The sequence below is a fragment of the Panthera leo genome, chromosome B4 (genome assembly GCF_018350215.1).
Source record: "Panthera leo isolate Ple1 chromosome B4, P.leo_Ple1_pat1.1, whole genome shotgun sequence".
In the NCBI taxonomy this organism is placed as follows: Eukaryota; Metazoa; Chordata; class Mammalia; order Carnivora; family Felidae; genus Panthera; species Panthera leo.
Window position 1 is genome coordinate 138,253,480 of NC_056685.1, and position 25,244 is coordinate 138,278,723.

The following is a 25,244-nucleotide window of genomic DNA, read 5'->3' on the forward strand; positions in this document are numbered from 1 at the left end:
GTCTTCCTGCAGGTGTGGCGCCTGCACGGCTGGGGAGCACGCACGCCAGGCACCGAGACAGCCCTGCCCGCGTTGGCCTCTCCGCATGGACAGCAGTGCTGAGGGTGGGTCTGTCCCAGGCCCGTGGCTCTGGGCGTGTCGTTCAGGGCAGAGTCCTTTCTCCTTCCACGGCTCCAGACGTTTCTGGGCTCCCGACTGCATCAGCTTTGTTCCCCAGGGCGCCTCCCAGGCTGTTCTTGCTCGTCCTGGGGTGCGTCCTGGCCCTGGGGTGTGCCCGCCGCCCCCGCTAGCCTGGCCGCCGTCCGCTGGGGCCAGACCGTCTGGACGCAGTTCTTCAGTGTGCCGCGTGGCGGCTCTCCCTTGTTCCTGCCCACGCCCGCTGCGGTTTTGAAACGGCCCTTCTTTCAGTGAACGTTTGTGCTGAACCAAAATACAGAAAAGGGCTTGCTGGCTCTAAGGCTGACGCCCGGAGGAGACGGGCGGCGTTTAGTTCCTGCCTTCCGCACGGGCTCCTCAGCCAGGGGGACTGGGATCGTCAGAGGGCATCGGGCATGACGTGCGTGGAGAGGCAGGGCGGAGGACGGGGTCTTGGAAAGGGGACGGGTCCCTTGGCGCCACTGTGGGCCTCGGAGGCAGGACGCAGCGTCGGGGGTGCCGGTGCGCCCGCTTCTCTCGTTTTCTCGTGAGCCTGTTGGCAGGTGGGGAGGCCGCCCGTCGGCGGGGCCGTCCCTGGTGCTGCTGGGGTGGGGGCCTGGCGCCACCTCCCCTGTTCGGAGAATAGGCTGCCTCCGTGGACCGCAGCCGCCCGTCACTCTTCAGCCTGGCTGCCGTGGCGTGGAGCGGCCGGTGACGGCTCGGTGGCTGTGTGCCGCGTGTTGTTTGCTCTTTAGAATTACGCCCTCTCTCGGATTAGTTTTCTGTCCCCAAACCAGTCACTAGAGCTGTCGTGGCGTTTTAGGTCTCGGCCAGATGTGATTCCGTGAACCGCCCTGACGTTCGGCGGCTGTGACAGGGTCGGTCGGGCCCGGGAGGTGCGCGAGCGGGTCAGCGGGCGTGCCGAGGGAATGTGCCCTCCTCTGTGGAACCTAGCGACTTGGTCAGATTTGCAGTGCCTCATCGTTCGGGCATTTGTGCGATGAAGAAGCACGAAATGTCGCAGGCGGTTTTGGGATGCCTTCTGTGTGCCCACCAGACCCTGCAGCTGCGAGGCCGGCGTTTGCCGGGGGGGGGGGCCGGCCCCCAGCCCGGAGCCCGTGGGGTGCGGTGTGATTCCCGCAGCAGCGTGGGCACGGGAGGCACCTGCTGCTGGAGGGTGGGGGTGACCTCAAGCTGGACCTTGAGGGACCGTCACTTCCTCTGGTCCCTTACGAGGTTGTGCGGGTGCTCTGTAGACACGGCCCGGGGCCAGCCTTCTTGGCAGTGAGGGGGCCCGAATGAGGGCCCGGGTGAGGGAAAGGCGGACAAGAGCACTCCCGGCGGGCACCTGATGGACGGGGACGGACGGCCAGACGGAGAGCGCTGGAGGCCAGTGCTGTGACGGGGGTACGCCGGCCCCAGCCGGGGGTGGCCATGTGGGGAGGGGCCGGAGGGGGGCAGAGAAGGTTCCGGTTGTTCCCCGAGGGCAACTGGAAGACCTCGCAGACTTTAAGCTGGGGAGTGAAGCGGACCTCTGACTGGCAGAGCCGAGGCTGGCTGGGGGCAGCTGTAGCTCTCTCTCGGGACAGTGACAGAGGGGAGAGTGTTTCAGGGTCTAGGGGGACGTGGAGACCGTCTGAATGCGGGTGGCCTGCTTGAGGGAGGAGGGGAGGTGGCCCTCGGATCCTGGGATAGCCGTTGGTGGAGAGTTAGTCGCAGAAGGGGTTGGTGACCTGGTCTGGAGAAGAAACGGAGCCCTGATCCAGGGCGGTGGGGACGGCGGGCGTCCCAGGGAGGGCGTGAGGGGGTGCAGGAGGCAGGGGGGCTTGTCCGCGTTCCTGCCTGGTTGGCGCTGGGTGTCCGGGGCTGGACACTGAGAAGTGGGTGTGAGGTGTGGCCGTCGGGGCACAGCTGCGCTTTGCGGTGGACCCGCTGATGCGACGTGGGGAGCGTGTGGCTGGGTGGGCGGTGGTGCCCAGAGGCAGCGGTTTGAGAACGCTTCGCCTGCGGGTGGGCAGGCAGTGTCGGGAGAGGGCGTGGTTTCTGGTCCAGTGGGAGGAAGGCAGGACTGGGGAGTGGAGGTCAGGGACGCGCAGAGGAGTCCAGACAGGCTGGCAGGAAAGGGGGTGCGGTGGCGTGGGGGGTGGAGAGAGCAAGCTGGAGGCCAGGTGAGGGCGGGATTGAGGGGAGCAGCCGCGAGGGGACGGGCGGGCAAATGGGGCTCAGTGGGGGCTGCCACACTGCCCTGTCCTGCCGACCCCAGAGCCTTCTCCGTCCTTCTTCCCATTTCTGATAAACGCACGCTGCTTTTGCTTCGGTGGAGGGATGGTATTGGCTCCGGGCGTGCGACACAATGATTTGACACAAGTGTGTGTGTGCGTGTTGTGAACCTATCACCACAGTCTGTCCTTAACGTTGGTCACCACGCATGGCGACAGATTGTTTTTCTTGCGATGAGAGCTTTTAAAATTTACTCTCTTGGCAGACCCTTAAAAACCGCGAATAAACTGAGGGTTGATGGGGGGCGGGAGGGAGGAGAGAGGGGTGATGGCACTGAGGAGGGCACCGGTTGGGATGAGCACTGGGTGTTGTATGGAAACCAATTGGACAATACATTTCACATTAAAAAAAAAAGATTTACTCTCTTAGCAACTTTCGATTATGCGACACGGTGTTATTAACTACAGTCCCCGTGCTGCACGCCATGTCCCCAGGACTTACTGATCTTGTCACCAGGAGATGGAACCTTCTGCCCACCTTCCCCCCTTTTCCCCTGCCCCCCCCACCCCTGGCCCCGCATGTCTGACAGCCACCAGCCTGTTCTCTGTACCCATGTGTTCGCATAGTGCTTTTCTCTTGTGAAGGAAAATTTTACTGTAAACATGCTCATTTCCAAGATCTGTTTCAAGAGACGTCCACAAAACAGATTGCTGATTGGCTCAGTAATTGCCCAAGTCCCTGCTGGGTTTTGGGGGCCACAGGGAGCTTGACAGGAGACAAGTCTCTGTCCCTTTCTCAGGGGACAGAGCGGAGTGGGGTGGCATGGTCGTTGGTGGTGGGACAGCACAGGAGATGCTCTGGTCTGGGTCCGTGGGGCCGCGTGTTCCCTCCACGGGACGGAGGGTTTCAGATTGTGCCGCGGGGGCGGAGGGACATTGTTGCTGCTGTGTTAATGGTGCTTCCTACGTTTTCCTCGGAAGCCCTCTAAAGTTAATTTCCTTGGAAAACTTACTTCTTCTGAATATTTTATAAACCTGGGGAGCATCACTGTGTGTTCGGATGAGTCTGATGGTAAATCAGTTGCTAATTTAGTTCGTATTTCAGAAAGCTGCTGGTGAGCGCAGTGGGGGCACTGAGCCACGAGCCGGGGGCTGGCGGCCGGACCTGCCTGTTGACTTTACATGTCTGCGCCCCAGGAAGCATTTTGCCCTAAATGCAGCCATAGGATTTGTCGTTCACTTTCTGACGCTTAGGACATTTCTTTCCTCTCATGCTTCACTGGCTCAGGGCCATTTTCACCCACTGCTTTTTACATTTTTTTAAATATATTTTTAATGTTTGATTATTTTTGAGAGAGAGAGCGCACAAGAGAGAGAGAGAGAGTGAGCATGAACGGGGCAGGGGCAGAGAGAGGGAGAGAGAATCCTAAGCAGGCTCCCCGCTGACAGGACAGAGCCCGACACGGGACTCAAACTCACGAACTACGAGATCATGACCTGAGCCAAAGTCCGATACTTAACCGACTGAGCCACGCAGGCACCCCTCACCCACTGGTGTTTAACCTTTCATTGAGAAAATGCCATTCTGGCCCTGTTCTGTCTGTTTTGTTTCACAGCCGAGGCCTTGGTGTAGGGGGTCCACGTTAAACCAGAAAGCTGTTTGCCAGGAAGCGCAGGAGAATCACCTTTTTTTTTTTTTTTTTTAAATTTTTTTTTTAACATTCATTTATTTTTGAGACAGAGAGAGACAGAGCATGAACAGGGGAGGGGCAGAGAGAGGGAGACACAGAATCTGAAACAGGCTCCAGGCTCTGAGCTGTCAGCACAGAGCCGGACGCGGGGCTCGAACTCACGGACCGCGAGATCGTGACCTGAGCCGAAGTCGGACGCTCAACCGACCGAGCCACCCAGGCGCCCCGAGAATCACCTTTTTGTCAAAACCTGGAGGCCTCGCGGCATTCCTCCTTCCTCCCTGACTTCTGCCCTGGGACTTTGAGCTCATTTCCCTATTACCTGTGTTCTAGCAATTGTCTGCCATCGAGGCAGGAACAGGTGCGGGCTGTCACTGGCTCCCTGGCATCTTTCTAGCACCAGTGTTGGGCCGGACAGTGTTTGCTGAGTGGCTCGAGTGAAGTGTGCTCTCGACGTGAAGACCAGGCCCGAGCACCTGGCTGTCCACAAGCGGGCCCCGGACCGCCCTCAATTCTGGTTTTTATTAAACTTTCCCTGAACTGTGTCGTAAAGGCGGAGAGGCTGAGTCCTGAGGAGCCTGCACTGATGTCAGGGGCCCCGTCTCTTCTCTGGGCCTCCCCCTTCTGACCAGTGTCCCCAGCCTGTCCTCACCCGTGACCGCCTCCGACGAGAGGCGCCCCTTGCTGCCAGCTCCTGCCTGCGGTGAACCTCGGCTTCACCCCGTCTTCCTCACCTGCCTTCCCCTGCCTGGTGGCTTCCAGCGGTGGCTTCCGCGCCTCATGCAGGAGGCTGTGTTGGGAACTGGGGGGTGTTGGGGGGGGTCCCCTTCGGGCTGCCCTCCCCGGCATCTCTCCACCCGTGTCTGGGCCGTCTCTCTCACCTGGATGGGAGCCTCGGTCAGGCCACAGGGTTGGACTCCGTGACACTACGTTCGTTCTGTTTTTCCATTTGAGCATCCTTCCTGGCCGCTGGGTTGTGTGGTCATCGGGATTCATGCCCATCCGCCCGGAAAATACAGCTGTGGCTCCTGCTGTTGTCTGCTGGTCACACGTCCATCCTTCTTAAGTCTCACTGTCTTAGTCTGGGGGTGACGCCTGGTGTCGTTTTCCCCTGAAGCTGTGGCAACGTTTGGTTCTGTGGCGGTAGCCTCGCGGGCCTGTGTTGTTCGGGCCTGTTCGGAGGTCTGTGGGTGACGCTGTAGGCCGGGGGCCCGTGCGGGATCAGGCCTCCCCCGCGGCACAGCCACCTTCCTGGGCATCCGGTCCGGGTGGAGGGCCCCGCTGGTTCTTCCCTGCCCTCCTGCCCCCCTCCCTCCGTGCGGCATCTCCACGGAGATCTCATCGGCACGTCCTGTATTTCCCCTGCTTAAAGCGCACCACGCAGTATTTTTCATCGGTTTACGGAGTACGGCGACCGCCGCCGTGAACTTGAGAGTGTGAGCTGCACGCGCGCGGGAGCCCCTCGCTCACTAGCAGTGACGCCCCCTCCCTCCCCCCCCAGCCCCTGGCAGCCATAGGCTACTTGTTTCTGTAGATGTGCTTCTTCTGGACGTTTCTTGCGTTTGGAATCATGTGAGGTGAGGCGCTCTGTGACTGGCCTCCTTCACGGAGCGCGTTTTCGGGGCCCGTCCACGTCGGAGTGTGTGCGTGTGTTCGCGCTACACGCCTTTTGGTCACTTGATCGTGCCCCATCGTGTGGGGGCGGCCCCGCGTGAGCCCGGCGCTTGCCCGCTGACGGGCATTTGGAGTGCTTCTGCGTTCTGGCTGCCAGCAAGAGGACAGTCACAAACAGTACTTCCTTTGTGCCACGGACGTTTTCATTTCTCTGGGCTGCATTCCTCGGAGCGGAAACCCAGGGTCACGCGGCAACTGACCTCGGAGGACCCCCGGCCTGTCCTCAGAGCGGCCGCCCCACTGTGTATCCTCTCGGCAGCGCAGGAGGTTCAGAGCCTTCCCGTTCTTGCCAACGCTTGTGTCCCCTTCCTAATTTTTGCCAGCCTTCTGGGGTGACACGGTCTCCCACTGTGGTTTCGGTTTGCGTTTCTCTGACGACTAAAGCTGTGGTGCTTTCTTTTGAAAGGCTTCTGTGCATCGTGCAGCCAGAACAGGGGTGGCCGGGCGGGCCCGGGGCTGGCCAGGAACGCGTCCTTGAGGAGCGCTCCGCCTTCTGGCCCTCTGGGTGGCAGAGACAGAGCTCCTGGCAGCCTCGCGGGGAGCACGCCAGGCCCGCCACCCGGTGTGAGGAATAAGCTGTTACACGTGTAGAGTTGAAGCCACTGGATTCTGTCCCTGGACCCAGCTCCCCTCTCCACTCACCCCTACCCACTGTCACTATTCTGAATTTGTTTTCCTTGCGCGCAGTAGGAGTTTTGACCACTCGTACACGTATCCAAAATGAGTTTCATTTTCCGTTTTTAAAACTTTGTATAAACGGGGCGCCTGGGTGGCTCAGTCGGGTAAGCGTCCGACTCCAGCTCAGGTCACGATCTCGTGGTTTGTGAGTTGAGACCCCGCGTTGGGCTCTGTGCTGACAGCTCGGAGCCTGGAGCCCTCTCTGCCCCTTTTCCGCTTGAGCTCTGTCTCTCTGTCTCTCTCAAAAAGAGATAAACATTAAGAAAACACGTTCTGTAAATGATGTCATACTGTCTGTATTCAAGTTACTCTTCAGTGGTATGTTTATGAAGCTTACCAACCTGATGCTTGTCGTTCTTCCTGTCTGTTGTGGCTGGTACTCCTGTTAAATGTATATGTTCCCGTTTGCTTATTCGTCATTCAATTGATCATGGACATCTAGGGTTTTCTTAAATTTTTCTTTTCTTTGTAGTATCACCGATGTTGTGGAATCTGTCTCCCGTGTCCTTATGCCAGGGTTTCCCACGGTGTGTACCTGGGAGTGGCGTTGTCGTGTGTATCTGCTTTTCCTCAGGAATCACTAGGGTCCTCTCTAAAGCAGCGAGTTACTGTAGTGTTTCAGAGCAGTGCAGTTTATTAAAAAGCTTATTGGTTAACATATTTTTTAAAGAACAATTTCATTATGTGAAATGAGGTGGGTATGTTAGCTGCTATTTTTTCTTTTAAAATGGTTTTAGCCGAAGCCTGTTTTTCTTTTTAGCTACGCAAGAGCAGATAAAAATGCAATTTTAATAAGATAAAAAGTGATGCCTTTTAATCTGAACCTGAACTTTGTTGGAACATTTTCTGCTCACTAAGCACAAGTGGGGTGCCTGTGCAGAATTCATGTGTGTGCGCTGTCCCGGGAGGGGAGGGGCCCGAGGTGTGCGGTAAAGGGCAGGACTCGGGGGAAACGACGTGCTCGCAGTAGGCCGAGACCACTGCCTGCTGGCTGTGAGCTGTGTGCGCGTGTTGAGACATAGGGAGTGGTTCAGGGGAACAAAGTGGATTGAGGGTACTGGTGGGTGCGGTCTGTGGGTCACTCTGTGACACTCAGGCCGCTGTCATCCATGGCCGGCCCCTTTTTTACGTGTTCTTAGGTCTGGGACGAGGGAGCTAGAGCTCAGCAGTTACTGGGTTAGCACTGTGCCGGCTCGTCCTTATTGGACCTAGGACTTGAACCCAGGCCCTTTGATTCTAAGACTGGAGACTGACCGACTTTCTTTTTTCTTTTTCTTTCTTTCTTTCTTTCTTTCTTTCTTTCTTTCTTTCTTTTTCTTTTCTTTTCTTTTCTTTTCTTTTCTTTTCGTTTTCTCTTTCTTTTTCTCTTTTTTCTTTCTTTCTCTTTTCTCTTTCTTTCTTTCCTTTTTTCTTTCTTTCTTTCTTTCTTTCTTTCTTTCTTTCTTTTCTTTTCTCTTCTTTTCTCTTCTTTTCTCTTCTTTTCTCTTTCTTTTTCTCTTTTCTTTTTCTCTTTTCTCTTTTCTTTCTTTCTCTTTTCTTTTCTCTTTCTTTCTTTCCTTTTCTCTTTCTTTCTTTCTTTCTTTCTTTCTTTCTTTCTTTCTTATGTTTATTTATTTTTGAGAGAGAGAGGGCAAGCGAGTGTGCACTGGAGGGGCAGAGTGGGGGGGAGAGAGAATCCCAAGCAGGCTCCATGCTGGTGTGGGTTTGATCTCATGAACTGTGAGATCGTGACCTGAGCCGAGATCAAGAGTTGGACGCTTACCAGCCTGAGCCACCCAGGAGCCCCAAAATTGGAGACTTTGTACCAAGGTCAGGGAGGCCTCCAGGATATTTCAGGAAAGGGACCGTGACCATGACAGAGAGGTTGTGTTTAATCCAGGCAGGCTGATAGGTTTCCTTGAAAAGGAGCCCACGGGTTCTGTCAGGGATCAGGGTCAGGAGTTCATTCAGACCAGTCACAGTGGGGATGGCTCGTCTCTGTTTCATGGTGTCTCGGGTGTCACCGGAAGGTCCAGCGGCTGGGAGGGAAATCAGAAGAAGGCTGGTCACTCACGCGTGTCGCAGTTGATGCTGGCCATCTGCTGGGACCTCATCTCAAGCCGTTGGCTCTGGTGCTTACATGTGGGCTCCCCCTGTGGCAAGTCTGGGCTTCTTCAGAGCATGGTGGCTGGGTTCCGGGAGAGAACCCGAGAGAACCAGCTGGAAGCTGTGTTGCCTTTCAAAAAGATGATATGTTTATTCAGATTCACATACAATGTCGTTCACCCGTTTAAATTCACATGGGACAGGGGCGCCTGGGTGGCTTAGTCGGTTAAGTGTCCGACTTCGGCTCAGGTCATGATCTCGCGGTTCGTGGGTTTGAGCCCCACGTCGGGCTCTGTGCTGACAGCTCGGAACCGGGAGACTGAATCGGATTCTGTGTCTCCCTCTCTCTCTCTCTCTGCCCCTCCTCCACTCATGCGCGCTCTCTCTCTCTCCCCCTCTGTCTCTCTCTGTCAAAAATAAACATTTGAAAAATTAAAAAAAAATTCACATGGGACACCACTCACTCATTTGAAGGGTGAGATTCAGTGGTTTTGCGGTGTATCCAAAGACTTCCCGTAACCATCACCACTGTCAATATCAGAGTGTTTATCACCTCAAAAAGAAGCCCTGTACTCTTTGGCTGTCACCCCAGCTCCCCATCCCTCACCCCAAGCAACCACTAACCTGCCTTCTGTCTCCATAGATTTCCGTTCTAGGCATGTCACATAACTGGGGTCATGTAATAGGTGTTTTATACGACTGGCTTCTGCCACTTAGCGTAATGTTTTCAACGTTCTTCCTGTAGCGTCGGCACTCGTTTCATAACCAAATACTATTCCGTCGAACAATGTTCCGGTTCACCACGTGTTTGTTCTCATAGAACATTATAAATGCCAATTCACTTTTTTATCTTTGTAAGTAAACTTCAACGTTCTTAAGAGTTTGTAGTGCTGTGTGCTTGTCTTTGCCTGCCTGGGACTCCCCGTAATGCCCGTCACAAGGTGGTAGCTTTCAAATGTTTATTAAATTCTGCCGAAAAATTTTAGGATATAAAAGGGAACGATAAAAAAAATTGTTTTCAGTGTTTATTTATTTTTGAGAGAGAGACGGAGAGACAGCACAAGCAGGAGAGGGGCAGAGAGAGAGGGAGACACAGAATCCGAAGCAGGCTCCAGGCTCTGAGCTGTCAGCACAGAGCCCGACGCGGGGCTCGAACCCACGGACCGCGAGATCGTGACCTGAGCCGGAGTCAGACGCCCAACCGACTGAGCCACCTAGGCGCCCCTTTTAAAAGGGAATATTTTATGTAATTGAAGTGCTGTGCCACAGGCACAGGAGTGGAGGAACGGATGGACGGCTGAAAAAATGACCCAGTATAAATGCCGCATTTCGAAGATGGTGTCCTCAAACCAGTGGTGAAAAGGATAGGTTTTTGACAAATTGCATTGGAACAGTTGATTATTTTTTAAAAACAGTTTTCTTACACAGTACATAGCAAAATAAAAGAAATTCTAGGTGGCTGAAAACTTAAGGGTAAGAAACGAAACCATGAGGATACGGTGGAATACTTACGCCGGCTCGGTAGGTCTGGTGGCTGAACGTTCCTGTGCTTCCTAATTCCTAAACCCATGGGAAGCCCTGACCCCCAGAGTGAGGGTGTTAGGAGGCGGGGCCTTTGGGGGGTGGGGAGGTCCTGAGGGTGGAGGTGTCCCCCACCCACCGGGGTGGGATTAGGGCCTTTATAAAAGACACCCCAGGGACCTCCCCTGCCCCGTCCCCTGCCCCTTCGCCTGTGCCATCGCAGCCAGCCGCCTGCCGGGTGAGGACACAGTGAGGCGGCACCTTCTGCAGTCCGGAAGTGCTTTGATCTTGGACTTCCGGCCTCCAGAACCGTGAGGAATAAATGCCTTTGCTTATAAGCTGCTGCCCCATGTGTGGTGTGTTTGTTAGGGTTGGAATGGGCTGAGACAGTGGGGGTGGGCCTTTGTTTTTAATCTTAGAGTGTGTGAGCGAGGAAAAGAGGTTGGGGGCTGGGGGAGAGAGAGAGAGAGAGAGAGAGAGAGAGAGATAGAGAGAGATTGAGAATCCCAAGCAGGCTCCACACTCGTCATGGAGCCCAACACGGGGCTCAATCCCACGACCCTGGGATCATGACCCGAGCTGAAATCAAGAGTCAGCCTCTCAACCACCTGAGACCCCCGTGCCCCTGGGGTGGTCCTTTTGGGGTATAGTCGTCAGAGCAGAGCCCTGGGTAAAGCATGAAAGTGAGGTTGACTTACCAACATAGACCTTTGAGCTTCCACAAACCAGGCAGACGGATTTGTCACCTTGTCTGTCACCATTCTGTTCTACGTTCTGGCTTTCTCTTGCTGCTGTGACAGATCACCACAAACCCGTTGGCTTATAATACCCACGAATTATCTTACGGTTCTGGAGGTCAGAAGTCTGACCTGGGGTTGGTGGGCTAAAAGGAAGGTGTTGGCAGGGCTTTCTGGAGGTTCCAGGGAGAAGGCGTTTCCTTCCTCTCTCCGGCTTCTAGAGGCTTCCCACGAGCCTTGGCTCGTGGCCCCCCTTCACCATCTTCGTAGTGAGCAGTGTAGCCTTGATCTGAGCATTCTTCATGGCCTCGCTCCCTCTCAGAGGGCGGGAAGGCTTTTAAGGACTTGTGATCGGATCGGGCCCACCTGGCTCGCCCAGGCTACACCCGACATTTATGTGTTTGATTGCGTGTGCAGAGCCCCCTGTGCCGTGTGAGGGGACACATTCACAGGTTCTGGGATTACGATGTCTTTAGGGGCCACTGTTCTGCCAGCCACACTGCCTGAATGACAAGAAATCCTCTGTTTCCAAAAAGGTTTTTAGGGTGCAGTAGGAAGACGGCGAACGCCCTCTTGGAACGACGGACAAAGGGCCCGAGTAGGCGGTTTACTGAATGGAGTAGCACAAGCGAACAAAAGGGTTTCAAAATTGTTTAACCTTCTGAATGACTGGGGGGACACACAGGCAGCGTTGGGAGCCCTTTTCTCCCATAAAATCGGCAGTGATTTGTTCGTCCCCCCGGCTGCCGTGTGGACAGTACGCATCACGGTGGGCAGCGCTTCGGTTACGACGCAGTTATGCGGTGGGACAGCGAGGTTAAAGGTGATGCTGTCCAGGGAGGTGGAGCGGGCATGGGTCACCTGGCACTCATTCTGCTGTTACCACTTTTAAAACCTGTCAAACGTTGGAAGTAATTACAGGTTTACAAGGAGTGGCAGAGAAATTTGTGCCCTTCTCATCACGTTTTTGAATCTGATAGGGCGCGTGTATGTTTTCGCACGTATCAAAGGTCAATATAAGGTCATATATAAGGTCAATAAATATAAGGTCAATAAATGCATTTACGTAAATTGAAAGGTAACGATACGGGGAAAGGGTCATGGCATGTTGCTGAGCGAAAAAGGTAGGCTTGCATTCTGTCTTTAAAAATGAAAACATTGGGGCGCCTGGGTGGCGCAGTCGGTTAAGCGTCCGACTTCAGCCAGGTCACGATCTCACGGTCCGTGAGTTCGAGCCCCGCGTCAGGCTCTGGGCTGACGGCTCGGAGCCTGGAGCCTGTTTCCGATTCTGTGTCTCCCTCTCTCTCTGACCCTCCCCCGTTCATGCTCTGTCTCTCTCTGTCCCAAAAATAAATAAAAAAATGTTGAAAAAAAAAAATTTAAAAATGAAAACATTCTTCTTTGCGTGAAACGCCCCGGCGTCTGCCTTTGTTTTCGCGTGTGCGCACCGCCAGCCGGCTGCTGTGTCAGTGTTACTGTGGTTGTCTCTTGTGTGCGGACGGTGACAGGAGGTCTCCCTGCTAGCGGCTGGAAGAACGGGCTCTGTTTGTTTCATGTAAGTGGGAGCCCGAGGGGGGCGGACGGGTGGACTGCGCTCTCTCATCTCCCTGTTCGGCCGCGTTCCGGGCTGGTCCGTATCTCAAGGTTGTTTCTCACCGTGGCACGAAGGCCGAGGAATCTCGAGGCCTCCCGCCTGAGTTCCAGGCAGGAAGAGAGGGAACGGCTGCGGGCCAGGGGTGTGTGCCGTGAAACCAGGAGGGGCTGCGCTACCTCTGACTCACCTGCGCTGGGTCACCTGGCCTTCCCGGCTGGAAGCCCCCCCGGCCCAGGAGGAGGGGGTGTGGGTCGGGCTGCTCAGCTGACCACCCTGCTCGCCTGCCATTTTCCAAGTTTATTCTGATGAGCCAAGGAGTTTTACGATAAGACTATTACGTCTTTAAAAGACTATGTTTTTTAATTAAAAAAAATTTTTTTAATGTTTATTTTTGAAAGAAAGAGACAGAGCGTGAGCAGGGGAGGGACAGAGAGAGGGGGAGACACAGAATCTGAAGCAGGTCCAGGCTCTGAGCTGTCGGCACAGAGCCCGATGTGGGGCTCGAACTCACGGACCGTGAGATCGTGACCCGGGCTGAAGTCGGACGCTCAACCGACTGAGCCTCCCAGGCGCCCCTACAAAACTACATTTATCTTCTCTTTGTAATTCTGCGTTTTGTCTTTAGACAGAGTGGTACCAGGTGAGAATTTCCAGATGGGCATGTGGTCATCAGGGCTAAGTCCTGCCGGTGGCACCCGGCCGGAGAGCAGAGGCTGCCGGAGCTTTGGGAGTAGCCCCCAGCCCTCTGTGGCCTCGTCACCGGTGCTGCCTGGGGCCCCGGGCCGAGGCCATTTGCAGGGCGGGCTGAATGCCCGTTGTTTGTGCGTGCGGGCTTGTGTGGCACCATTCATCCCTCCCGGACGGGCCCTTGGGACCCGTGGCAGCTGATGGAGAGTTGCTGCCCTCAGGCTCGTGTGTGGGTCGCTGGGAACTGGTCCTTTTCCTGAGTCAGTGGTGGGCTCTCGGGGAGGCGGAAGAGAAGCTAACCGGTCTCCCTTCTCTTTTTTAAACAGCATCCAGCATGTGTATGGCGCCCAGCACCCCCCCTTCGACCCACTGTTACATGGCACGTAAGTGAGGCCTGGACTCAGGCTGCTTTAGGCACGCTCTTGGGCGCCGTGGTGGCCCTCCGGCTCCCTGGGATTCCTGAGGGGGAGGCGAGCGGTCTTCCCTTCCGCAGACACGTGTCGGGGCCTCGCACGGCCCGTCCTCTGGAGGAAGGCAGACTTGGAAGCCCGGCCCGAGGTGGGGGAGCCTGTGCGGGAGAGCCCGGGGCTGGCACCCCCTGAGCTGGTGGGGCAGGGCCTGGCTCACGGCGGTGGGTTTACTTCCTCGCCCTTGGCCGCACTCTGCGCGGCCGCCTGGGGCCTGCTGTGCCCCTGGGTCTGGGCTCTGCCCCAGAGGCACGCGAGAGGCACTGTGGCCCCGCAGGACCGCGCTGTCCTTGTTTAAGGACCTTGTGGAAGCTGTGCTCTCTCCAGGTCCGCGTACCAGAGGCCTGTGTTCTGTGGACAGCCTCCCCGGGAGGTTTGCAGGCACCGGCCAGCGGGAGGTTTGGGGAGCAGGTCTGAGTGTCCTTACTGTGCATTGCTGCGTTTGCTCCCAAATCGGTTCCGTACGAGGGCCGAGGCTGCTCAGCGTGACTGGCCCTCGAAAGCCTCTCCTTCCTGCCGCTAAATCCTTACGAGTCTTCTTCTGGATGCTTCTTTGGATCGTGTTTGCTTTTACCCTCAGCTTTACCCTCAGCTCAGCTGAAGTGGAACCCTCACGTGTGCACTGTCCCACCGGGGGGCTCCTTCCTGACGGGATCTGGGGGGGATCCTCTCGGGCCTCCGGGAGGACAAGCAAAGACCTGCCTTTGCTTCGCAGCCTGCTCAAGGCCACGCCCAAGGTGCCCACCACACCGGTGAAGGCCAGGAGGACCAGCACCTTCCAGGAGTTTGAGAGCAACACCAGCGACGCCTGGGACGCCAGCGAAGACGACGATGAGCTCCTGGCCATGGCGGCCGAGAGCCTGAACACCGAGGTGGTCATGGAGACGGCCAACCGCGTCCTGCGCAACCACAGCCAGCGGCAGGAGCGCCGCAGGCCGCCCGAGCCTCCCGCGGTGCCGAGCGGTGACCTCCGGCTGGTGAAGTCCGTCAGCGAGAGCCACACATCCTGTCCTGCAGGTGGGATGGGGGCACCGAGCAGACGGGGTGCGTTTCTGAGAGAGAAGGGGCCGGAGTCCTCTCCCTGTGGGAGATTAGGCGGGTTCCGTTCTGGGTGCGGCAGGAGCTCCCTGCGTGCCCGCGGTGGACTTTTCTTTGCCCTCCCAGCTGAGCGCTTCTCTCCTCCGAGTGCAGGGGCAGGGTATGTGGCTTTTGTGGCTGGTCGTGGGAGACGTGGCTAGTGCAAGGCCCCGGGGGACCCCGTCTCCCTCCTAAGTGCACCCCGGTTGTTCCGGGGGTGACATTTGCAGCCGAGGGGCCAGGCTGCTGGCACGTTCAGAGCCTGCACCTCTGTCGGCAGCTTCCAGCGATCCCCTGCCCCGGGGTCAGGTACACATGGGGGTGGGGCTGGGGTGGGGTCCGGGGTTTGGAGTGGTGAGTTCAGGTTATAAACTGAAGGATGGGATCGGTGTGTGTCTGGTACCCTGTGCCTGGCTCTCCGTGGCCTTTCTCGAGATTGCTGTGGTTACTGTGGTTCTTTTTGTTTTCGGGGGCCTGTGATGTAAGACAGCAGGTATTTGACGAGCTTCTGGGATGGTTCAGGCACCGCTCTCAGGGCTTGGCGGCCCCCAGGGGAGTCCTTGCCCTGGAGCGCGTTCTGGCGGGGGGGTGGGGGGGGTGGGGGGGGTGGGGGGGGGTGGGGACAGACACCGACCTATTCATGATCAGCAAGGAGGCACGGAGTGTGCGGGGAGGTGACAAGAGCCAAAGGTCAAAATAGAGGCGGGGCACGGTCGTGAGAGCAGGCAGGACCCTGGGGCGGAATCACAGGTGAGGCCTCGGGGCGCCTTTCTGAGAAGGTGAGGGAGGGAGGCGTGGGCACCGGCAGCAGAGGGGCCAGTGCGACCACGCCCTCACTGGCTCCCCCTCCCAGGCTTGTCCCCTTACGCTGGTGAGGGCGGCCTCAGGTTTCCCTTCCGGCACACCCGGAGCTTGTGTCCGTACCTGGCCTGTCTTCAGAAACCCTTCCCACGGGTTGATTAACTTTTGAGATGCCACAAGTCTCCTTAGGTGAGAGTGTGGTGATCAGTTTGCGTATTGGAATCTAAACTATTTTTTTCTAAAATAGAGTGAACTTCAAAGTATTTGAGCCTGAACATGAAAGTCCGGGTAGGGCTTCCACAAGTGGGTTGGGACTCCCTGTGACCGATGGACCGTCCCTGTGCGCCCTCGGCCTGCGTGCGTTGACCGGCTCCTGCATGCGCACCACCCCCCTGCGCACTGACCGCCCCCTACATGCTGACCGCCCCCTGCGCTGACTGCCCCCCCACTAACCACCCCTGCACTGACCGCCTCTGCACTGACCGCCCCCGCACTGACCACCTCCTGCATTGACTACCCCCTGCACTGACTGCCCCCTACGTGCTGACCACCCTCTGCACTGACTGCCCCCTGCACTGACCTCCCCTGCGTGCTGACCGCCCCCCATACTAACTGCCCCTGCACTAACCGCCCCTGCACTCACTGTCCCTGCACTGACCACCCCCTGCACTGACTGCCTCCTACGTGCTGACCACCCCCTGCACTGACTGCCCCCTGCCTTCTGACCGTCCCCCTGCGCACCCTCAGCCTACGCACCTCTTGCTGTGGGCGGGCACCCCGTGCTCCTCTGCCCTTTGCTGTGCTGATGCGAGCCATTGAGGCATCTTCTCACGTCTCGGGGGGCCTGGGTAGAGCCTCTGTAATACCCGCCGTCCGAGCAGTTGCTGGAGGGGGCCTCAGCACCCCAGAGATGTGGGGCCGGTGTTGGTCAGTGGGGTGGCTGTAGCGAGAATCCCATAGACCAGATGGAGTATGAACAGAGTTCTGGAGGCTGGAAGTCTGAGATCAGGCCACCAACATGGTTGGATCCTGGCAGAAGGCCCTCTTTGGGTGCGGATGGCGGTATCCCCACGTTGGGGGGACCAGAGGGGGAGACCCACTGTCTTGTGACTCTTACGAGAGCGCTCATGCCACCGTGGGAACCCCAGCCTCCTGACCTCCTCTAAACCCGATCACCTCCCAGAGGCCCTTCTTCCTAACACCATCCCGTCGGGGGGCAGGACTTCAATGTACGAACTTCGGGGTGCAGAGCATTCAGCCTGTGGCCACGTGCACGGTTGGGTCCAGCCAGGGTGGGGGGCCTTGGCGTGGCCGCCTCCTGTAAAAGCCAAGTGGAAGGTGCTCCTGGCGGCTCGTGCTGGGGGCGGGGGCCGATAACTGCAACTGCCCCCTGCCTCCCCCTGCCTCCCTCTGCCTCCCTCTGCCTCCCCCTGCCTCCCCCTGCCTCCCCCTGCCTCCCCCTGCCTCCCCCTGCGTGGGAGTGCAACGTCTTTCCTTTGTCTGCTCTGGGTGAAAACCCCCGTGTCACGATAGCAGCCGGCATTCGTGGACTGTCCGCCATGGCCACGTGGCAAGGCCTGTGGTGGGCCCTCATCATGGGCGGACCCCGGCAGACTCTGCAGCTGCTGTAGGAGCGAGTTTACGGGGGAGGCACGGAGAAGTCACACGGCTTGCCCGGAGTGGCGGTCTGCGTGGTGTGGCGCAGGGCTCAAGCCCCCGGCGTCTGACTCCAGGGCCTGCCGCCAGCCGCCGGCCTCACTGCCTAGGGTGGGGCCTGTCCACCGGCGAGTCCAGCCCCAGGGGACTTTGCTGGTTGTGGCATCTGGGGCAGGGAGTGGCTGCTCCTGGCGTGGAGTGGGCGGAGACCAGGGCTGGCTGCCCCCCCCCCCCCAAGCCCCCCGCGCCCATACGCAGTGCCGAGGTGGCCCCTTAGGGAGCTGACCCCCCCGGGGGGCTGGCAGTGGCGGGCAGAACCCATGGGCCTGTGTCCAGTCCCCTTGGTGGCCCGTTTGTCGTCGGGATGGCTCACTCTGTGTCCGCGCCAAGATGGACACATCGGTGCTCGTTCCTGCTCGACCGGGCCCCGCGCGGAGGTGTCGACTGGCACCTGGTGGGAGTCTAGTGGGGAGACGCGAGGAGGTGAGTCTTTCACCTCCGAGAGCGGGACGGGGCCTCAGGGTGGTGGATGGGACCCAGAAGCACCCGGGTGTAGAAGTCCCGGGTTTGTCTTGTTGAGGAGGGCCAGGGGCATATCATGGAAGGTTTCAGAGAGGAGGTGAGATCCGTAGGGTTTCCGGGAGGGTGAGGCTCCGGGCTCTGGCGGGGAGGTGCCGGGTCGGCTGGCTTCCCTGTGGGGTCGCGTCCGTCTTCACGCTTCATCTGTATGCTTTGCGGGTTCCCCGAGGGCAGGGACCACGTCCCACTCCCTTTGTTTCCCCTTGCTGTACCGGCTCATTCCGTAAATGTTGCTGAGGTACGCGGGGCTGTCCTCGGGGCCTGGTGACCACGTGCTGTCCCTGCCTCCACACCCCGCCCCACCCTCGTCCCTGCATGGGCCACACGGCCGCTGTTCAGGTGAGGGACCTGTGAATTCCATGTGACGAGAGTGTGCGTGGCGCGGTGCTGTGCCATTGGGAAAGCCCGGGACGCTGCATTCCACGGGGCACGGTCTGCTCGGAGCGCTGCTTGTCCTTGCCACGGCCAGCATTCGTGTCGGGCGCCCGTGCCTTTACGGCGCGTCACCGTGGGGCACGCACGTCACCTGCTCAGTGTCTGCCCCTGAGAGACGGCGGCCTGAAAATTCAGTGCTGTGCCGCGTGGCGCTCTCAGGCTGGCCTTCCCGGTGCCTGTTCTTTACCTCTAGGCCGTCCTGCCTTCCTGAGCAAACACCTGAGAGATCTAGACCTGGAGTCAGGCGCACTTGCTCGATTTAGGCTGCCGCTGGCTTCGTGGCAAGGTGCGTGTCTGCCGGGAAGGGGGCACGGCCAGGTGAGGTCGGTGTCGGTCGCTGACCGTGACTGAGCTGCGAGCGGGTGGTGGGTGGGCCCTGACTGGTGAAGGTTAGACCCGCTCCGAGGGGCCCCGGAGGGGGGAGGCCGACGCGTTTGCCACTCACGGTAGCAGGGGGACCTGGCTGTCGGCCTTCCGGCTTCCTGGGGGGACCTGCCGTCGCTGTGCCTTCCAGACCCCACCTGCCCCATCGTAGAGTGACCGGATGTGTGCTCCGTGCAGGAGTCAGTGGTCCTCACGTATCCTCAATGTGGGGCTTGAACTCAAGAACCGTGAGATCGTGACCTGAGCCGAAATCGAGAACCAGACACTTAACTGACCGAGCCACCCAGGTGCCCCTTGTCACGTGTCCTCATAAATCGCACTGATCCTGTCCGGTCGCAGAGGAGTGAGATCAGCACGCTTAGTTCTGCGATAGAAGGGGGACTGTTCTTTCTGCCCGTTGTTTTTCCTAAAGAATCATGACACGTAGCTCGGTGATAGATTCTGAGGGTGGCGGTGTTGGGGGGGGGGGTCTGAACATCCCGCCACTACCCTCCCCGTTCCCTCCCCCTGCAGAGCCCTCCCCGAGGTGGGCCAGCGGGACGCCTCCTGCAGGTGAAGGAGGCGCCGGGAGGTGCTCTCACCATGGCGCCCACTTCTGTGGGCTTTTCTGGAAGCCTGACTGGGCCGGACTCTGCCCAGAGGCCGTGGGCCGCCTTGCTGCCCCGTGGCCTGAGGGTTTCTGTGTGAAGCCTTCCCCATCTGGGTTTTTAGGGTGATGGGTCCGCTCTGCCGACGGGAGGGACAGTGGGGGTCCTCCAGCCGCTGCCAGCAGCCGGCATGCACGCTTCACGTGTCTGTCCCTGGCCCCATTTCATTTCCTGGAGCTTATTTATCCCTCTGCTTTAAATCTCATTTTTGGAAGGTGTGAACCCTCGGTGGTATTTAGACCTGGGGGTGTGCACCCGTCACTGCGTTTGCTCGTGGGCCCCTGTTGGTCCCGGTGGCTCTTTGTGAGTGGCCTGTTGGGCCTCGGGCTCTCTCCTGTGGCTGTTCCCGGTCCTGGCTTGCTGGGTTTCGTGCACTGCTTCACCTCGGTCCTGTGCGTCCAGTCGCGGGGTCGCTGGGCCTTCGCGCGTGGTGGTAGGTACTCTGGGTGAGGGCCGGGCAGGCCCGCAGCCGCTGCCCCTCCCCTACGTGTGGTGGGCTCTTGCTTCCTGAGCTTTCTCTTGGTGAGGGTCCCTGCCCCACCTCCCCCATGGGGCGTGGGGAGATCCGGGAGTCCTCAGTGCGTTTGTGGGCCTTGTTCCCCTCCACGTGTGACTCGGTGGTTTCCTTCCATGCTCAGGCCCGGGGGACCCGCATCCTTGCTCGGTGTCAACAGGTCCTCGGGCGGTGTCGCCTGGTACGCCTGGCAGGCCTGCTTTGGAGGACCCTGACCGTCGGTCTGCCCTGAGGCACGTTTTCTGGGCATCACCATTTTGCCTTTGCGTGGGCGTGTCCGTGTCGCCGGTGAGGTGGCCGGGCATCGTGGGCGTCCTCTAGTTTCATTTCATTGCCCAAGAAACCCGGGTCTGCACTGCCCGGTGACGGGAGGAAGGGACAGCGGTGACACAGTGGCGCTCACCGAGGGAAAGTGGCACAGGTGGGGCCTTCTTCATGGGGAATGGCCACTGGGGCGTCCGGGAGGCCGTCCTCACCCCCTGCGTGCGCGCACTCTCTCTCTCTCTCTCTCTCTCTCTGCAGAAAGTGCCAGCGACGCCGCCCCTTTGCAGAGGTCCCAGTCTCTGCCGCACTCGGTGACCGTCGCACTTGGCGGGACGTCAGACCCCAGCACCCTCAGCAGCTCAGCGTTAAGTGAAAGAGAGGCCTCCCGGCTCGACAAGTTCAAGCAACTTCTGGCCGGTCCCAACACGGACCTCGGTAAGTCCATCACTGGTGGAGGGCGTGTGGCTGTGCCGCGTTCTGGGGTTACCTCGTGAGGACGTCTGTTTGTGTTGTCCTGCCAGCGAGTCCCGAGGAGGAGAGTCGTTTGTCCTTATGCTTTACTTTAGACGCGTTTCGGTAACTTGCTCCCAGCGCGGTTGATCTGGGATTTTCTGTCCTTTCTCCTTTGTGCCCCCGTGGAGCTCCTTCGGCTTTTGGAGCCACTCTCGTTTGCTCCTCAGGACCAGCCAGGCTGACGTCCCCGCTCTTCATAGTGTTCATGGGGCACAGGGCTGGTGACCGGCGTCGTGACTGCTGCTGACCTCGCACCTTCCTCTGGGGGCTCAGGGTCGGTGTGGTGTGTGACAGGCCGTGAGTGCTCGTGGGGGGGAGGAGCCAAGGCAGTGCTCGGGGGGCAGGCCAGCAGGGGACAGTGCAGTCCCAGCCTGGTTCCCGGGGGCCATGGGAGCCGCGTGGGGGCCATGGGAGCCGCACGGGCTCTGAGGCACGCTCTTGCCTTGAAACCTCTCTGCTGGAGTTCACTTGCCTGCCGCCTGTGAGCTTTCCTTTGTACGTCTCGTCTCTGTGGAGTGTCCCTCCGCGTGGGGCGTCTCGCTGGATGCAGGCGCTCTCCGGAAGGCGGGATGTGGCCGCCGTCATGAGATGGCTCATAGCTGGGCAGGTGCCAGGGTGGCTGGCCCCGGGGCTGGCGCGCCAAGGCGGGCGGCGTCCCACTCGGCCAGCAGGTGGCGCACGAGGCACGCGGCTGGGCTGCAGGGCCTGGGGGAGGCCGGGTGGGCGGAGCCTGGAAGCCGAGCGGCCCTGTCCACCAAGGTGCTCCCCTCTGCGTGCAGAAGGGTTGTTCCCCTGCACACAGAAGGGTTGTGTGCTCATTCTGTTGATGGCTTTGTGCGTGCACGTGTCACACATTCACGCAGCACCGAAGAACGTGCGGCGGAATGCCCGCCTCCCCCACCGCCTCTGCCTGCCAACTTCTGGGTGCCATCTTCCAGACACGGTGGAGGCACGTGATGTTTTACACTTGCTATTTTCATGTGATTTCAGATTTACAAAAAAGTTGCAAGAGCGGTCCAGGCGACACCCACGTTAATTCCCCAGTCGTTTGCATTTTGCCCCTTTTCGTTCTGTGTGTGTGTGCTTGTGTGTATGCGCGTTTTTCCCAAACGTTGGAGTTTGAGTCTGTTGGACGCATCGCATCCCTTTCCTCCTGAGAACGTCTGTCTCTGCGTGTTTTCCAAGCGCAGAGACTCTGGGTGTAACCACAGCACTGTTGCCAGAGTCGGGACGGCGCACGTCGATACGGCGCTCTTCTCTCCGCCACGGCCCACGTTTGCATCGTGCCTGTCGTCTCGGCGACGCGCTGGCTGTCTTCTTCCTCATCCCTCATCTCTGGCGGCCTGGAGCAGCGTCCCAGCCTCGCGCCGTGTCCCCGGGTGTCGGTGTTTTGGAAGAGGGCAGGCCCGCTCTTCCGTGGTGTCCGTCAGCGTGGCTCGTCTCGTTTCTGCGGGTGAGATTCGGGCCCGTCGTTGGCAGGAAGGTCACCTAAGAGGTTTGTGGTCTCGTCGCCATGGCAGGAGGCTACCACTGGTTTGTCCCAAGTGGATGAGTCCCGTCCGGTCACTTGGTAAAGTTGGCGTCTGTCCGTTCCACTGCTGGAAGGTTCCTCTTTTCCTTTGCTAATTCAGAAGTAATTTCTAGAGAGAGACTTTGGTGTCTGCGCATTTGCACGACGAGTTTTCTTTCTCCACACGCGTGGTAATGCTGCTCTGCCCACGCCTTTGGACTTCACGGTGTATTTCCTGCGCTTGTGCTGATGGAGCGCCCGGCCTGTGCTCTGCTGTGCGGCCTGCCTATCTGCGGTGCCTCGGGACTCGTCACTGTGCCTCGTCACTGCTGTTACTACAGTGGGCTTGGGGACAGCCTGTCAGACCCCACGCTAATGACCGGGCTACTCGTAGAGCATCCCGGGTGTGGGTGCGGCAGAGGGGAGCCTGGCAGCTGGGTGGCCGGGGTCTAGCCCACCACGGGGTGTCAGGTGGACCTGGCGCGAAGGAGTCCGCTCTCAGGGTTTGAGGATATGCCTTAGCCACTCGCTTTTCTAGCCCGCCAGCACAGCTGTGCCCCAGAGGCGGTGCGGGGAGGTCGAGTCACGGAGGGAGGGTGGGGATGCTGAGGACACTGCTCTCCGGCCCCCGGAGGGAGCGAGCCCGGTCCTGCCCCCGCTGTCCTCGTCGGTCCTCCCCGTGGCGCTGGCGGGGCCGGGTGTGCAGATCCAGGGGACGATGCGTGTGCGGTGCCCGAGAGCGTGCCCGCACAGGATGGACGCCGACCGGTGTGGTCGGTGCCTTGTTCCGGTTCGTTTGCCTTGGGCCGTCTCCCTTTAACTTGATTTTCCGGGCACTGACGTACTGGTCACTGTGTGGTCACTGACGAGTCAGGGTGGTTTGCTCACGTCCCCCTGGTTGAGCTAAGCGGTCTCTAACAGTAGGCGGCGAGGAGGTTGTCGGTGAAGACGAGCTAGGTCTGACGGGAGGTGCAGCTCTGGTTCAGGATCGGGGCCCCCGTCAGGCTTCTCACGGACGTGGTCACGGACGCGGCTTGGGGAAACCAGAGTCCTACTTAGGAACAAAGCGGTCACGGCCTGTCGGCAGAGGGGCCGCGTACGGGCAGGATGAAAGGTTAACATGTACAAATGAGATTCTTTTGTTGGGCTGGTGGCCTTCTGAGCTTTTTCTCTCTTCAGCCTGCTAGTTAAGTATTAAATCTAACACCAAGAAGCTAAAACCAAAGCTTTCAAATTTAAACAATTACTGGATTCGTGTGTAGCGGCAGGAGAAAACACAGCCAGTGAATTGCCTGTTTTTATAAGGCATTTAAGATAGCTTTGGAAGACAGTGGAATATATTATCTTCACATTACATAAAAGACATAAGTGGCAAATATTTGCCAATGTTGGAGAAGCAAATCACTGATGTGAGAAGTGCCCACAGAAATGATTCTACCTGCTGAATGTCATTTCGTCGGCGGAGAGCTGTTTCTCTTTGTTTAGCTTGTGCTCGGTTATGAGCCTGGGGATGAAAGTAGCAAATAGAACTTAACAGCTCATTCTGCTCTTAGCATTGACTCAATATTTACTTGTGCAAAAGGCTGCCTGCTTTGAAGCCCGAGAAAATGACACTTGGAGACGTTCGTTTTTATCGCGTGCGGCTGCGTGGGAATGGGATCGGGCCGTGTGCAAAACACGCGGGTCCCGAGGCCCGCGGAGCCAGCGCCTCCCGGGCGTGGGGCCTTGAGGTCAAGGGTGTGAGGCGCCCGGCCCTGGCACTCCGGGTGTTCAGACGCGACTAGAGAAGGAGCGAGGCCGGGTGCCCGGACTCGTAGTTCCAGTGAGCACTGAGGCTGGCTCGAGGCTGGCGAGCGTCCGAGTAGGAGGCAGGGAGGCGAGGCGGCTGTTGGGAGGAGGGGGTCTGTGGGGCTGTTCACCCCGGAAGCGAGACTTGGAGTTAGCTGTCCCCACGGGGCCTGGGGCTGGAGGACAGTCCCGCGGGGCCGTGATGGCGGGACGAGGCAGTTCAGCCCCAGCGTCAGGCCCTGACTGCGTGACTGGAGAAACGAGGTCCACCCTGCGGGGTCTTGTGACCAGGAGGTCATTTACGTGAAGTGCCCGCATAGTTCACTCGCTCTTGGTGTGGGCGCTGGGCAGAAACAGGGAGCCAGACCCCCGGGGCCCCGCTCTCCAGGAGCTGACATTCCCGTGTGAGGAGACAGGAAGGCGGGGACACACACACGCACATTCAGGGCGCTGGAAACTACCAGAAGGTGCTAAGTGCACGTGGAGAACAAAACTGCCGAGGTAAAGGCTGGGTGCTGCTGGAGATGAGCGGCCAGCAAAGACCCTTGGGAACAGGCTCTTTTGTTTCTTCATTTCTTTATTTAAAAGTTTCCTTATTTATTTTGAGAGAGAGAGAGAGAGAGTGATAGCCAGCCGGGGAGGGGCACAGAAAGAGGGGGGAGAGAGAATTCCAAGCTGTCAGCATGGAGCCTGACATGGGGCTCGAACTCACAAGCTGCGAGATTGTGACCTGAGCCAAAATCAAGAGTCGGACACTTAAACGACTGAGCCCCCCAGGTGCCCCTGGAATAGGCACCTTTAAGGGAAGGTCGATTTGAAGGTGGGGAGGGGTCTTCCAGGGGCAGCCAGCTGCGGGACAGGGCACCCAAGCCCTGAGGCCCAGGGCCTGGTGGGGGAGGGCTGGGAGGGGGACGGAGGCCAACAAGCAGGAAGGGGCAGGTCCTGAGGGTGCCGAAGGCACAAAGGAGGAGCTCAGCATGAAGCCTCTGGAAGGTTTTGAACCAGGGGAGCAAAGCTTGGCACGGGGCATCTGAAATTTCTTCCACGGAAGAAAGATCCACGGAAGATTTCTAGGCAGGGTGTCGCCAGCGTCCTGGGGCTGCGGGTGGGTCCTTGGGCAGCCACTTGGGAGTGTGGAGGGGTAGGGAAGAGATCAGGGTAGTAGACTTGGGAGGGGGCCGAGGCTGTGGGCTGGGGGTGCCGCAGGGCTGGCGGAGGGGGGTGCTGGCGCCTGGTTGGACGTGAAGCCGGGTAGACTGGGGAGCAAGGCAGGCCCAGACCATTATGGTGGGAGCCTAGGGCTGTAGGAGGGGGTGGCTGGTACACACAGAGACGCGTTGTTTCACTGGGGACACAGAATCAGGTGCTCATGAAACAGAGCCAGGGAGAGCAGTGTGTCCAAGTAACTGCCCACGTGCTGCCGTTTTGGGTGCTTTCTTTGTGCTGGTGCAGCGCTCTGTGCGCGTATCCGTACGTGTGGACGTTCCCCGGCTGGCGCCCCGTGCGTGCGTCTGTACGTGGGGACGGTCCGTGGCTAGTGCTCTGTATTCCTCCACGGGGACGGTCCCTGGCTTGGCAATAGTTCAAT

General features: G+C 58.7%; 1 protein-coding gene across 4 annotated transcripts in view; it reads left to right on the forward strand.

The window, feature by feature from the left end:
* TBC1D22A (TBC1 domain family member 22A) overlaps nucleotides 1-25,244 on the forward strand; it is a 320,415-nt gene that overhangs the window by 8,233 nt on the left and 286,938 nt on the right. For 2 of the 4 annotated variants that reach the window (XM_042948144.1, XM_042948146.1), the window contains exons 2-4: nucleotides 13,348-13,404; nucleotides 14,204-14,532; nucleotides 20,104-20,280. In XM_042948144.1, coding sequence (XP_042804078.1) covers nucleotides 13,348-13,404; nucleotides 14,204-14,532; nucleotides 20,104-20,280 — 563 coding nt within the window. The remainder of the gene's footprint in view (nucleotides 1-13,347; nucleotides 13,405-14,203; nucleotides 14,533-20,103; nucleotides 20,281-25,244) is intronic. The other 2 variants (XM_042948145.1, XM_042948147.1) reach the window with 2 other exon arrangements.